We start from the raw sequence: 14,111 nt of genomic DNA on the forward strand, positions 1-14,111 counted from the left end.
AGTAAACTAGTGTTCCTTTTAACAGCAACATTTCCCAACTCTTTTTGTAATAAACATTATTCATCTCTTATTTGGCAGTTTTGTTGATCTCGGCAATAGAATATGATCCTTTAACTTGAGTACTTAAGTTGATAAATTAATATTATTTATTGAGACCATATTGTGATAGAACATAGTTATTTACTTTATGTATATGACGTTGACTCATTTTAAGAGTAAGAAATATTCCTGCTTAAGAAATGTAGAAAACTAAGATCCTCTACAATGTGTATGTTACTGCTATGTGTAAGTTTTCGCCTCTAGAAGAATTTAATAGACTTTCCTTGCTTGCTATATTAATCCATATTTAAAGCTGTTCTAATATGGTAATAAATTATTTATGAAGTTTTAAATCTATGACATGTCAAATAGAAGATGCGTTGCTAGGTTTTTGTATAAAATATCATACTATCTCATGAAAATTAGTTTATTTTGGCTGTGAGTGAAATCATATTTTTTTTCCTCACAGCGGCAGCTCCAGTGGTACCTGAGCTCAGCAGTGACATAGACAGCAGCAACTTTGACGACATTGAGGATGACAAAGGCGATGTAGAGACCTTCCCGATTCCTAAAGCTTTTGTGGGAAATCAGCTGCCTTTTATAGGATTTACCTACTTTAGAGAAAATTTGTATGTGATTTATTTGTTAAATTTTATTGTTACAGCATAGCCTAGCTGTCAAGTTTTTTCTTAACGGACTCCTTTTAATTTTATTTCATCATTTGAAGTTTGAATGTTACATTTTATTCATTTACAAATGATTGAAAGGCACTGTCCTATATTCTTTTGAAGATATGCAGTAAGAACAAATACTTGACTTTGATGGAGTTTATTATCTCATGAAGAATATAAGAGAATCACAGAATTATAAAGAAAGGTAGAATGTGATTTGCCTTTAAACAGATTATCACAGTGGATGTTCTTCTGAGGGAGTTTTGACTGGTAAGCAAGGAGAAGCCACTGAAAACTGTTAAATATTGGAATCAAATGTTATAAGTGTTTGAGAAACTTCTTGGTACACTCACATATCATGATGAGAGTGACCAGCTGTCCCAATCTCTCCAGGTTTAGGTGTTTCCTAGGATGAGATAACAAAACCAGGAAAATCTTAGGCAAGTGAAGTTGGATTAGTCACCTTCCTTAAATTATAATATTCTAAACCTATTTTGAGTTCTGAATAAAATAAGGGTATTGGACTGGAGAGATGTCTCAGTGTTTAAGAGCCCTGGCTGCTCTTCTGGGGGACCCAGGTTTGATTTCCAGCACCCACATGACAGCTCACCACCATCTGTAATTCCAGTTCCAGGAGATCCGAAGCACTCTTCTGGCCTCCATGGACAGCAAGCATGCATGTGGTGCACAGACTAACATTTAGGCATCAATTAAACAGTATGTGTTTTTTTTAAAAAGTGTCAGGGATAAAGGAAACTTATCCATGTTTATAGATGGTGGGAAGGACAAAACTGAAAGAGAAATTGACAGTTATATCAAAAAGATGACTTAGGGGCTAAGAAGATGGCTTAGTAGATAGGGGCTTTGCTGCCAAGCCTGATGACTCACATGGTGAAAAGAGAAGACCGACTCCCACAGATTGTCCTCTGATGTCTACATGTATCTCCTGGTGTTTGTGTACATGAACACACACAATAACTTGAGTGTAAAAAAATGTAAAGTTTCACTGGGTGGTGGCAGCACACGCCTTTAACCCAGCACTCGGGAGGCAGAGGCAGGATGAATATCTGTTACTTTGAGGCCAGCCTGGTCTACAGAGCAAGTTCCAGGAAAGCCAGGCCTACACAAACCCTGTCTCGGGGGGGGAAAGATTACTGAGTTATTTAAATTATGATACCAAACTCATATGTTATCTTTGCAAAAAGAAGAAGAGCTGTTCCTTTCTAAAAGAAATTATAGAATATAGTCATTATAGAAGCTCAAGTGGGATGAAGAGGTCTGTGTTGTGAGTCTAGTCCTAACATAGTTAAGACTGGTTTCTTTGGAGAGGCAGAGAGCAGAATTAGTGCTTCACTTAGAATGCTCATGGTCTGAAAGTAGCTTGATTAATGTGATTAAATGGATTAAAGTGTAATGAAAAGAATCTCTCCTTCTGTCCTTCCAGGTTATTAAGTGACTCTCCACCTTGTAGAGAAAATGATGCAATACAAACAAGGAAAAGTGAAGTATGTATACATTTTTTACTGTTTTATTTACTTTAGTAACATGTTCAAATACTTACACCACTATTTTGATTTTTAATTATTTTTGTGTACAAGTGTTTTGCTTGTATTAATATCTGTTCATCAAGTGCATGCAGTGTTGTGGAGGTCAGAAGGGAGGGTTGGAGCCTCTGGACTTGTAGTCGGTTCCACCAAGTTGATTTTGGGAACTGAATCTAGATCATCTGTAGACCAGTGCTCTTAACTACTGGACCATGTTTCCAGCGCCATCATACCAGTGATTTTAAAAGCTCACTTGATACTCCTTATGCGAATATGTGCTTTTAGCTTCATTCATTATTAGGAATGATAGATTTAAAACTAGCTGTAATTCCAGCTAGAAGACATTATGATCTTAGTGTGGTAAAAGAGTATAAGCAATGGGGCACATAACTAGGGGAGAGGTTAAAATTCTGAGTTCCTGTTTACGAGTGTATATAAAGAACAGTGACTCAAAGCATTAAAATAATTTGTGACTACATACAAAGCTAAATCATATGTAAATATTTCTTCACATGTAATGAAAGGTAGAAAAACCTGTTAGGTAATTTTGGAATGGTATACATTGTATGTCTTTTATAAGTACTTTTATGTGTCTTTTATATGAGACTTTTATAAAATATAACAAGCATTGAAATGTTTTCTTTCCTTCCTTTTTCTGAATAGGAAAGTCAGGAGGTACGTTATCAAATACACCGAAAAGGAGGAAAAAGTCATGTTTTAATCTAGTCATAGTCTGCTTCCCATTTGGAGTACTGCACCTACCCAAGAGACTTCCCATCCTTTTTCCTACCAAGTACCCTTTTATTATTTTTCTTATGAGTCTGTTGTTTAAAATATGAGTTATGTAATATTTTTGTCTTTATTTATCAAGGACATGTAACAGTATGTTCAGAATATTACAGCAATCAAACAACCAAAGTACTTACCTTGACAAGCTCATTAGTCTGTATTTTCTTTAAAAAAAAAATATATATATATATATATAGTTTTTTCTCCCCTCCCCTTCCCTCCTTTCAGAAAGTGTCTCAATTGTACCTGGAACTCAAAGATAAGTCAGATTGGATGACCAGCAAGCCCCAGGGATCTGCTTGTCTCTGCCATATTTTCCACCAAACTCCCCACCCCCACCCCAAGCACTGGAGTTAGAGATTCACACTTGATTTTGTTGTTGTTTTGTTTTAGTTGGTTGGTTGGTTGGTTGGTGTTTTATTTTGTTTTGGAAATGACTTGCTTTGTAGGCTTGGCTGACCTAGAGCTTACCATCGAGTCCAGGTTGATTTCTACCTGCCTCAACCTCTAAGGCTGGGCATTACCAAACCCTGACTTTATGTGTGTGTTACTCAGTTCCTCATGCTTGTGCAGTAAGCATCTTACTGGCTGAGCCATCTCAATAGCTCTTGACCTATACTTGTTTGGGGACAATAGAGGAATTGTTGGTTGTTTTTAAGATGAATTTAATATTTAAGACGCATACTCTTTAGAACTTTGGCTTTGGTGTCATTGTTGCCTTGGCCTGAGAGTATTCATCCTTTTGAATTTCAGTTATTGAAGTGGATATCACACTACTACCATTGTTGTTGGTGTTACTATTATTATTGTTGTTGTTGTTGTTATTATTATTAGGACTGGAACTCATTATATAGAGCAGGCTGGCCTTGACCTTCCAGAAAGATCCTCTTTCCTTTGCCTCCTGAGTGCTTTAACAGCATGTGACACCACATCTAGAAGACACTGTCTTATGCATTTTGTTCTTGTTAATGGGCAACACTTGTAAATTCATGCAGGTACACTCATACATTTAAAAGATAATAGTACATTTTTTTAAAAAGAGGAATATTTTAAATGATGTATTATTATTTAATAGTTTTTTTTAAATCAGTTTAACTTGCTTTAAAATGTACCTAATTAAAAACTAAGGAAAAGGATTTGAAATGTAATTAGCTATCATTTACTCAAGATTCATTTAATCTTTCTTCATAGTAGTGTAAGGAACACAAAAGAGTTTATTCCTGTAAATGTGTTTATTCTGTACGTGTGCTGTGAATGGGAGAGCAGGAGGCGAGGGAGCGTTCCCTCTGAGTCAAAGTCACAGTCAGCAAGTACAAATCCTATGTTCTTAGAGAGGACTCTAGTAAGTGGGGACAGCAGAAGAATATCATTGTTTTCTTGAAGCTTCTCATCATTGTGACTGAAACTTAGAATTTCTTATTTTTTGACAGATTCAGAAAAAATTATATGCACTAGAAGAACACCTTAGCAGTGAGGTGCAAGCCAAGGAGGAGCTGGAACAGAAGTGCAAGTATGCTGTCAGGCAGTGCATTTTTAACTGAAGTGTAAATACAGTCCTGAAAATGAAAAGCATAGATTAATTATATAAGCACTTCCTTAATTAGTAGACTGCTTTATTATAAATTAGTATTATTTTATTTACTGTTGCTTTTTAAAATTCTTTAGATCTATTAATACTCGCCTAGAGAAAACAGCAAAGGAGCTAGAAGAAGAGGTAAAAAATTTCTGTGCTTTATTAACATTTTTGTTAGTAAAATCTTAGATACCCACATAAATATAAGGTTCTCAGAGTATTATGCAGTTCATATTGGTAAAACCTATCTGTGTCATAGATGAACAAGATGGAAATTACTGTAAGGTGACTTCTCTTACCTAGACTTGTTTTATCAGTTTGAGTTAATTTAGTATGTAGGTATTTCAAGATTTAAAAAAAAATTATGATGTATATATGTCTGAAAATGCCATAATGAAACCTTTACTTTATATACTAACTTAAAAGTTAATTTAAAAGAAAACTTGCTTTTGTATGATGATAAAAGTGGCTGATATACTTTAAAAAGAAGTAATTCTTTTTATAAAAATGTTTGATATTAGTAACATTTTAGGTCCATGGGATTAAGTAGTGATGGTTTGTTAGTGATAGAAAGTTGCAGAAAGCTTAACTGTTAATATAATAAATTTGCAAATATGGAGAACATTACAATTTTAACAAAACAGTGATGGCCTTTTAGGTCTTTTCTTTTATGTGTTTGAGATTACTGATATATTTTGGTTGATTTCTCTGCATATTTTGTTTTGATAATAATATTTGGTGTTATTTCAGATTACCTTACGGAAAAGTGTGGAATCAACATTAAGACAGCTGGAAAGAGAAAAGGCCCTTCTTCAGCACAAAAATGCAGAGTATCAGCGGAAAGCTGATCATGAAGCCGACAAGAAGCGGAACTTGGAAAATGATGGTTTGTGATATAAATTGTTTAAGAAGAAAAATATTGAATATATCTGTTATATCGATGCTTGTAGCTAAAATGCTTTGTTTTATAGTTAACAGCTTAAAAGATCAACTTGAAGATCTGAAGAAAAGGAACCAGAGCTCTCAGATATCCACTGAGAAGGTCAATCAGCTCCAGAAACAAGTAGGTTGGTCTGTGTGGAAAGTGCTAAGTTATCCACGTCTGTCAGTGTGTGTGCTGCAAAGCCCTTAGCTCTTAAGGAGATGATGCCTAGGGAAACGCTTTGAGTTTCTTATTTAAGCAGCTTGTAACAAGTCAATAAATTGATGTATTTTTGTTATATCTGTGATTATCTGTTTGCTTTTGAATTGGATATCAGCTGGATGAAGCTAATGCTTTGCTGAGAACAGAGTCTGATACTGCAGCACGGTTAAGAAAAACCCAGGCAGAAAGTTCCAAACAGATTCAGCAGCTGGAATCTAACAATAGAGATCTACAAGATAAAAACTGCCTGCTTGAGACTGCCAAGTTAAAACTTGAAAAGGAATTTATCAATCTTCAGTCAGCTTTAGAATCTGAAAGAAGGGACCGGACCCATGGATCAGAGATAATTAATGATTTACAAGGTATAAAAAACAGTGATTGATTTGATATTGATAATGCATAATTTTGAAATAACTTTAGATAACTAATGCATTGCTGTAACCTGGGGTTTTTGTTTGGACAGACTGTTGAGCTGTTTAAGAGCACATATTGCTAAGAAGTTCAGTTCCTAGCACTTCCACCAGGAGGCCCATAATTGCCTGTAACTCCAGCTTCAGGGATTCCAACGCCCTCTTTTGGCCTCCTTTGACACTGTACTCACATGCATCAGTCCACCCTCTCACACAAACATATAGACACATAATTAAAGTAAAAATTATAAAATAAAATTAGAACATTACAAGTATTTTTGTGAACAAAAGATGTATTTTCAAATAGTGTCATTTAGATTTAGGTTATCAATTGAGTTCTAGCTAAATTAACTTTAAAGTCCTGTTCTGACAGGTTATAAAACTCTTGCTCACAAATGACAACTCTAAAATATAAGATAGATAATTTTTAATTGAATACATTTTGAGAAAGTTGTTTTAAACAGTGCTTTAATTTTTAGGTAGAATATCTGGGTTGGAAGAAGATTTGAAGACTGGCAAAGCCTTACTAGCAAAAGTAGAGCTGGAGAAGAGACAGCTGCAGGAGAAGCTCACTGACTTAGAGAAGGTAAGCATGGCATGCTGCACTTTGTGTGTAAGAAGAAAGCAGTATGGGGGCTGGTGAGATGGCTCAGCAGGTAGGAGCACTAACTGCTCTTCCAAAGGTTCTGAGTTCAATTCCCAGCAGCCACATGGTGGTTCACAACCACTCATAATGAGACCTGGCACCCTCGTCTGGTGTGTCTGAGGACAGCTACAGTGCATTTATGTATAATAATAAATAAAATCTTTTATTTAAAAAAAGAAGAAGATAGCAGTGTGATTTTAGATGAGAGAAGTGACCAAAATCAGAGAAGAATTAAATAGGTATTTACGAGGTAGAGTATTTCCATATGTACATGGACTCTTTTGTATTTGGACTTGAGTATGCAAACAAGGACTATAACTGATACCATAGAGGCAGTCCTTGGTATGCTGGACTACATGAAGGAAGGGATTCAGTGTTATACTGATGATGCTTTTTTAGAGACCCAGGAGAAATTAAGACTTTAAGATAATTATTTATTCTTTGAGAATTTTATACAATGTAGAAAAATTCAAATTTTGACTGGTATATCTTTAAAATTAATGTAATATAAAATTAAAATATTTCTTATAACAGTTTTTTAAAATATTGTAGAGCTAGGGATTATTTCTAATTAATATTTTATTTTCATTTGTTTATTCATTGATGTGAATATTTAGTGTTTTCTATAGTAGAAATGTCAGAGTGCAGTGTGGCCTTTAATAATATCACAGTCTAATAGGTGGCCATGGTGACACAAACTTTTGATCTCAGCTCTCAAGAGAAGGCAGGTGCGTCTCATTCAAGGCTAGCTGGGGGCTACCTGGTGAGTTCCTGGCTTGACAAAAAAGTGATAATAAAGCCCTAGGTAATTTTATTGCACTGTATGTAAACAAAATGCTAGCTGTTTGGACACAGTATGCCTTTCAGGTGTAGAAATGAGCCCCTGACATGATTGATCAGAGAGGTGGGCTGAGAAAGAGGCACAGTCTAGCTGGAGGATAGCCACTTGAACAAAACTGAGGATAGAAAACAGCAGTGGCTGGTTTGCTTGTTCAGTCAGTAGTTTAGACTATGGAGTCTTGGTCAGCAACCTAGTCCTTTAAGGTTCAGATAATGAATACTCCAGGGTTGTGGGCCATGTGCTCTGTGTTGCAAATGCTTGGACACATGTAGAAAATGGACTGACTTCTGTTAACTTATAATGTGTTTGGTTAGCCATGTAGCTTAGTGGTAGAGTGCTTGCTTAGTATGTCCAAGACCCTGAGTTCAAATTCAACATCACAGAAAAATACCTACTATTTGGGCAGTCAGACATCTGGAAGGTTTGTTGTTGTTGTTGTTGTTTAATGTAGCTAGATTAAAAGCATTACTTTTTGTTTGCTTAAGACAGAGTCTCACTATGGAGGCAAGGCTGGCCTCAGACTTTCAGATATCTGCCTGCCTTTGCCTCCCAAGTGATGGCCATTAGCTACATTTGTAAATTTTGAGAAATAATGTTTTAGGAAGAGACCCTGTATCTAAAGAATATCATCATCCTGCAGCTAGAGAGATGACCTGGTAGTTAAGAGCATTTGTTCTTCTTGCAGGGGGACTCAGGTTTGATTCCCAGCAGTCACAAGGTGGCTTACAACCACCTTTAACTCCAGTTCCAGGGAATCTGTCATCTTCTCTGACTTTTACCAGGCATAAATATGGTATACATACATATACATGTACAGAACAGCACACACACACATTTAAAATAAAATAATTTTTAAAAACGGTAAAACTAGAGGCAGCTAGGGAAACCTGAGAGGTGACAGGACGATGAGAGCAGGAATGCAGTGTCAAACTCATCAGTGGATAGTGTCAGGTGCAGATTAGAGAAATAGAGTAGGAGAGGCTGAGAAATGGTAAGAATAGCACTCTGGTCAGTTAACTGAAATTAAACAGGCTCAATTCAGATCTCAAAACAACAGTGTGAATGGGTGGTAGAGTCCATTGGTTACTATCAAAAGAAGCTCAGATGAAGAAGGAAAGAAAATACTGAACCTTCATAGTGACACTATTTAAAAGTAATTTTAAAAGGTTTTTAAATTCTGTTAATAGTTTTGGAAATGTTTCATAGGAAAAAAGCAACATGGAAATAGATATGACATATCAACTGAAAGTTATACAGCAGAGTTTAGAACAAGAAGAAGCTGAACACAAGACCACAAAAGCACGGCTAGCGGATAAAAATAAGATCTATGAATCCATTGAAGAAGCTAAATCAGAAGCCATGAAAGGTATGCATTGTGAGGGGTATTCCAGGAACATTTTCCAAGAGCCTAGCGTTAGTCTTTGATTTTACAAAATATTTATTTATATTGGCAAGTATTGGGAGCTGAAAGGAAGAAAATTATTAGAGAAATTTTATATACATCATTTTTTAACCTTTGATCCATTACAACAGTTTCTAAATACCATATTTTTAGGTTTGAAAAACAGTAATATTTCAGTGGTATTGGTGATAAAAGGTGTGTAGTGTGACCCACTCTACCTAATGATTTTTGGGAGATATGTCCTTTGATATATATTTACTATAATGTGACATTTTACCAACTGTGTTACAAATTATTAATAGTTAAATAAGACAGGGACTTACATAGTAGCTAGTCCAGCTAGACTCAGAAGTAGCTCATTGAGTATTTTAGACTAGCATACTAAAGATGCCAGTCATATTTTGTTAAAGTCATGTCATACTAGTAGATTCCAAAGTTAATTTTGTATTTGAAATCACAGAAATAATCAGTACTTGAAAATTTTTATGTCCGAGTCTTAAAACACTGGAACAGAAATTTCACTTCTTATTGAGGCATAATATTATGAATAGCTTAGCAAGAAAGCTTTTATAAAGTCTTTAAGTATACTCAGCATTTAGCTTTTCTTATTATAACCAGTTTAGTTTAAAGCACTAATTCAGGATGATAAAAAAATGAAACAAGGCATGAACAGTAGAATGAGACTTCAGTTCAGCACGCTAGAGGCAGGTGCAGGTGAGTCTCAGCTGGGGCTGCACAGTGAGATCTGTCCCAGAACAAAACACAAAGCAAAACAAAAGAGAAATGAAGCAGGAACTTTATTCAGAAAGTATAGTCTGAAGAGATTAAGCTGATAAACTGTATATTTCCTTGTCTATGCCCTAGAAAAGAATTAAATTGTTTTTGAGATGTTATTTATTTATAGTAAAGTATAAATAGTTTTGATGTATGTGCTCCACTCATATAGCTACCACCAAAGCAAACTGTAGAATATGTCTACCGCCTCAGTAAGTTTCCAGTGCTTTTATATTCCCTGTACCATTATTACATGATTTTTTAATGAATTTTTGTTTGTTTTGTTTTGTTTTTAAGACAGGGCTTCCTGTGTAGCCCTGGTCGTCCTGGAAATCTCTCTGTAGTTCAGGCTGGCCTTAAACTCAGAGATCTGTCTCTGCTTCCCCAATGCTGGGATTAAAGGCTTGTGCCACTATTGCCCAGTAAATATTTTTATTTATTTATTAAATGTGAATGCATTTCCTTATTGCTTATTTTCCAGACAGACAAAATGAAACAGTCCAATGTAATATATTTTATTGTTTCCAGTCGTTAGTTGGAACATTAATACATGATATGTGATGACTTTCTAATATTTTGCACATAAGCACACAACACTTAAATATTATGGATGTCATTCAAGCCTGAATCTAAAACTTGCTCTTTGTACTGCATGTTATCACCTCAGTAGATTAAGAACATGGCTTGAATAAGCAATTATTGCCAGTATGACCTTGTCTGTGGTTTAAACTTTGCTGATACGTTGTTCTCTGTAAAGGGATAATGATGGTGATGTTAGGTTGTGAAATCAAGTGCAATTGTACATACTAAAATAATTAGAAATACTCTTTATTTAGTAGCATGTAGAGAAAGATTCATTTATTTGTGTACATTTTTAAAGACCCTTCATTAAGTATTTTCAGTTCTATCCAGGGCGATGGTTTGATGGATAAATATTTTGCTGTGTATAGATGAGCCTGTGTAAAAGCCAGGCAGGCATGACGGCCACCTTATACCCAGCACTCAGGAGACAGAGAGGGGAAATCCCTGGTGCAGCTCATTAGCTAGACAATGCAAATTAGTAGGTTCCACATTCACCCAGAGACCTTGCCTCATTATATAAACTGGAGGGTAAACAAGACAAATATCTGACAACTTTAGACCACTCAATATACATGTAAAGGCATGTACACTTAAAAAATAAATTTAAAAAAGCCCTAAAAAATAATGAATTTAATTTTTACCTAATGAAACTTTTTGTAAATGATAGTTGGATGTTAAAGATTAGGTGTGAGATAGCAGAGGAATCCTAGATATGAACTGAAATACCAATCAATTAACTAAAACCTACATTTAAAATTAAACTTACTTAGGAATACACTTTGCTGATCACCTTAAGATGAAAAATGCTTTTAAAGAGTTATTTTTCTGATTAATAAGTTAGGTTTATTGCAAAACATTTAGAAAAATGAAGGGAAGTATAACTGAAAAAAGCAAAGACTACCTACAGTCCTGCTACGTAATCTAGTAGATTTACTCCACTTTCTTAACCATTTACTCATTCTCAAAAACAAAACAACAGGGGCGGGGATAGGGAACTTTCGGGAGAGCGTTTGAAATGTATATAAGGAAAATATCTAATAAGAAGAGTACTCATTCAAAAACAAAAACAAAAATAGCACTGGAGACATGGCTCAGTTTTTAAGAGCACTGACTGTTCTTCCAGAGGTTCTGAGTTCAATTTGCAGCAACAACAAGGTGGCTCAAAACCTTCTATGATATTATCTGATGCCCTCTTCTGGTGTGTATGAAGAGAGTGACAGTGTACTCGCATACATTAAATAAATAAATGAATGAATAAATAAATAAATAAATATTTAAAAAACTAAACCACACACACACACACACAAAAAAACCCACAAAACAGTGAGCACTAATGAGCACTTATTGCCAATTATATATCTGGCAGTATTTTTCTTTTTTTCCATATTCAGGAGGTTAAATACTGTTACCATCCTAGATAGAAGGAAATTGAGGACAGAGAAGTTAACTTACCTACTTAAATAATTAGTACGTGGCAGAGCCAAGATTTAGGCTCAGAAAGTTTGACGCCTGAATCTTTCTATCTCCACAAACATAATTTTCAACACCTGCATAATAATATACTAATACAGAAAGGCATAAAATCTGCCTGGAATGTTTTATTGAAAGATTTTAATGTCTTATAAAGACACAAAGACAGAATTAACTTTTTTCCATTAGAATAGATGTAATATCACAAGTAGTATGATACATTTTATACTCTGCAAATGTATAAAGTTTATATTTCAATTATTTTAAAGTGTTAAAAAGTGTTTAGTTAGAAACAACAATATAAGATAGTACCACTTGCTCGTAATTAAAATGCAGTTCCAAGTTATAATTGTATCTGCTTTTATTCTAATAGAAATGGAGAAGAAGCTGTTGGAAGAGAGGTCTTTAAAGCAGAAAGTGGAGAACCTGCTCCTGGAAGCCGAGAAAAGATGCTCTATATTGGACTGTGACCTCAAACAGTCTCAGCAGAAGCTAAATGAGCTGCTGAAGCAGAAAGATGTGCTGAACGAGGATGTAAGTGTGAATTACAGTAAGGAAAAAATTAATGAGCCAATAATAAACTTGCTTTATTGCGGAGGTCTAGTGGTGAATGCATTGTATTGTAATATTTTATAGAATCTGTTGGCTTTTAATGGATTTGATGATAGAATAAATAAGTCATAATTGAAAATTTTAAGTTAGTTACACTTTAAAGACTAAATTTCAGTTTTAAATACTACCGATATTTTAATGTGAAATGAATAAGAAAAGCATCATTCTTGAGAAAAATAATTTACTTAAATGTCAAGTATACAATTTACTTTTTTTAGGTTAGAAATTTGACATTAAAAATAGAGCAGGAAACTCAGAAGCGTTGTCTTATGCAAAATGACCTGAAGATGCAGACCCAACAAGTTAACACCCTAAAAATGTCAGAAAAGCAAATAAAACAAGAAAATAATCATCTTATGGAAATGAAAATGAACTTGGAAAAGCAAAATACTGAACTTCGAAAGTAAGTTAATTGATTTAGACTGTTTGATGGAAATTTCTGGGAGAGAGAGAGAGAGTGTGAGTGTGTGTGTGTGTGTGTGTGTGTGTGTGTGTGTGTGTGTGTGTGTATTTTATTGGTATTTATTTAAAATGAAAGCCAGATCTGTTGATATTTTTTATAGTGCCAATACTTGGGAGGGTGAAACAAGAGATTTGAATTCCAGAGCCAGCTTATCTAGCAAGATAAAATAAAATAAATCTGAAAATACAAGCACACATTGTAGCTGTTGGATTAATGACATGATGTGACATGTAGCCTCAGAAAAAGCCTGTGTCAGTGCTGAAGGAATTAGTTTTCTTTATGTGTATTTTTTGTTATTTTGTTGTTACTGTGTATAAAGTCTCACTATGTAGCTGTGGCTGGCCACAACCTCGCAGGAATCTTTTTTCTTCAGTCTCTAGAGAACAAGGGTTATAGGTATGCATTACCACACCTGGCTTGCAGTTGTTGAAATTCTTTTTTTTTTTTTTTTTTTTTTGACAAGGGGCAGCCCAACCTGGGAGCCCCGGGCTTCCTTCTTTCTTTCTTTCTTTCTTTCTTTCTTTCTTTCTTTCTTTCTTTCTTTCTTTCTTTCTTTCTTTCTTTCTTTCTTTCTTTCTTTCTTTCTTTTTATTAGGTATTTTCCTCGTTTACATTTCCAATGCTATCCCAAAAGTCCCCCATACCCACCCCCACAATCCCCTTTTGTTTTTGATGCATGGTCTCATGAAATTCTCCAGGCTGGGTTTGAACTCATGGTCCCTCCTGCCTCAGCCTCCCAGTCGCTGTGATTACAGGCTCTGCCATCAGACTTGTCAAGGATGAGAGCTTTTAAAGGCAATGATAAAGTTAGCACTAGTGTGACAATGACTTGATTTCAGGGATTCTTACTTTCCCATGTGGCTAGGTTAATATGTATGTAAGTTACTAACAAAGACTTTCTGTATTCACAGAGAGCGGCAGGATGCAGATGGGCAGATGAAGGAACTGCAAGACCAACTTGAAGCAGAGCAGTATTTCTCAGTAAGGGACTTCCTGTAGAAGAACTAGGAGAATGGTTGCTTTTTAACTAAAATAGTTATTTATTTCACTTGATGTGTATTCATATTTTAGGTTTAGGCATGTAAGTACACCATGTGTATATCTGGTACCCTGCAAGTCAGAAGAGAGGAAGATGCGTAGCTTTTGTTTGT

At 35.1% G+C, this 14,111-nt stretch overlaps 1 protein-coding gene across 3 annotated transcripts in view; it reads left to right on the forward strand.

Annotated features, from left to right (window-relative positions):
• The window catches only part of Rock2 (Rho-associated coiled-coil containing protein kinase 2), a 93,297-nt gene that overhangs the window by 57,775 nt on the left and 21,411 nt on the right, over positions 1-14,111 (forward strand). For all 3 annotated transcript variants that reach the window (NM_009072.2, XM_006515019.4, XM_006515020.4), the window contains 13 exons: positions 509-668; positions 2,155-2,215; positions 2,918-2,929; positions 4,474-4,553; positions 4,709-4,757; positions 5,367-5,502; positions 5,588-5,679; positions 5,876-6,122; positions 6,650-6,756; positions 8,864-9,023; positions 12,259-12,419; positions 12,716-12,900; positions 13,872-13,941. In NM_009072.2, the coding sequence (NP_033098.2) occupies positions 509-668; positions 2,155-2,215; positions 2,918-2,929; positions 4,474-4,553; positions 4,709-4,757; positions 5,367-5,502; positions 5,588-5,679; positions 5,876-6,122; positions 6,650-6,756; positions 8,864-9,023; positions 12,259-12,419; positions 12,716-12,900; positions 13,872-13,941 (1,520 nt within the window). The remainder of the gene's footprint in view (positions 1-508; positions 669-2,154; positions 2,216-2,917; positions 2,930-4,473; positions 4,554-4,708; positions 4,758-5,366; positions 5,503-5,587; positions 5,680-5,875; positions 6,123-6,649; positions 6,757-8,863; positions 9,024-12,258; positions 12,420-12,715; positions 12,901-13,871; positions 13,942-14,111) is intronic.

Source organism: Mus musculus, chromosome 12, assembly GCF_000001635.26.
Source record: "Mus musculus strain C57BL/6J chromosome 12, GRCm38.p6 C57BL/6J".
Lineage (NCBI taxonomy): Eukaryota > Metazoa > Chordata > Mammalia > Rodentia > Muridae > Mus > Mus musculus.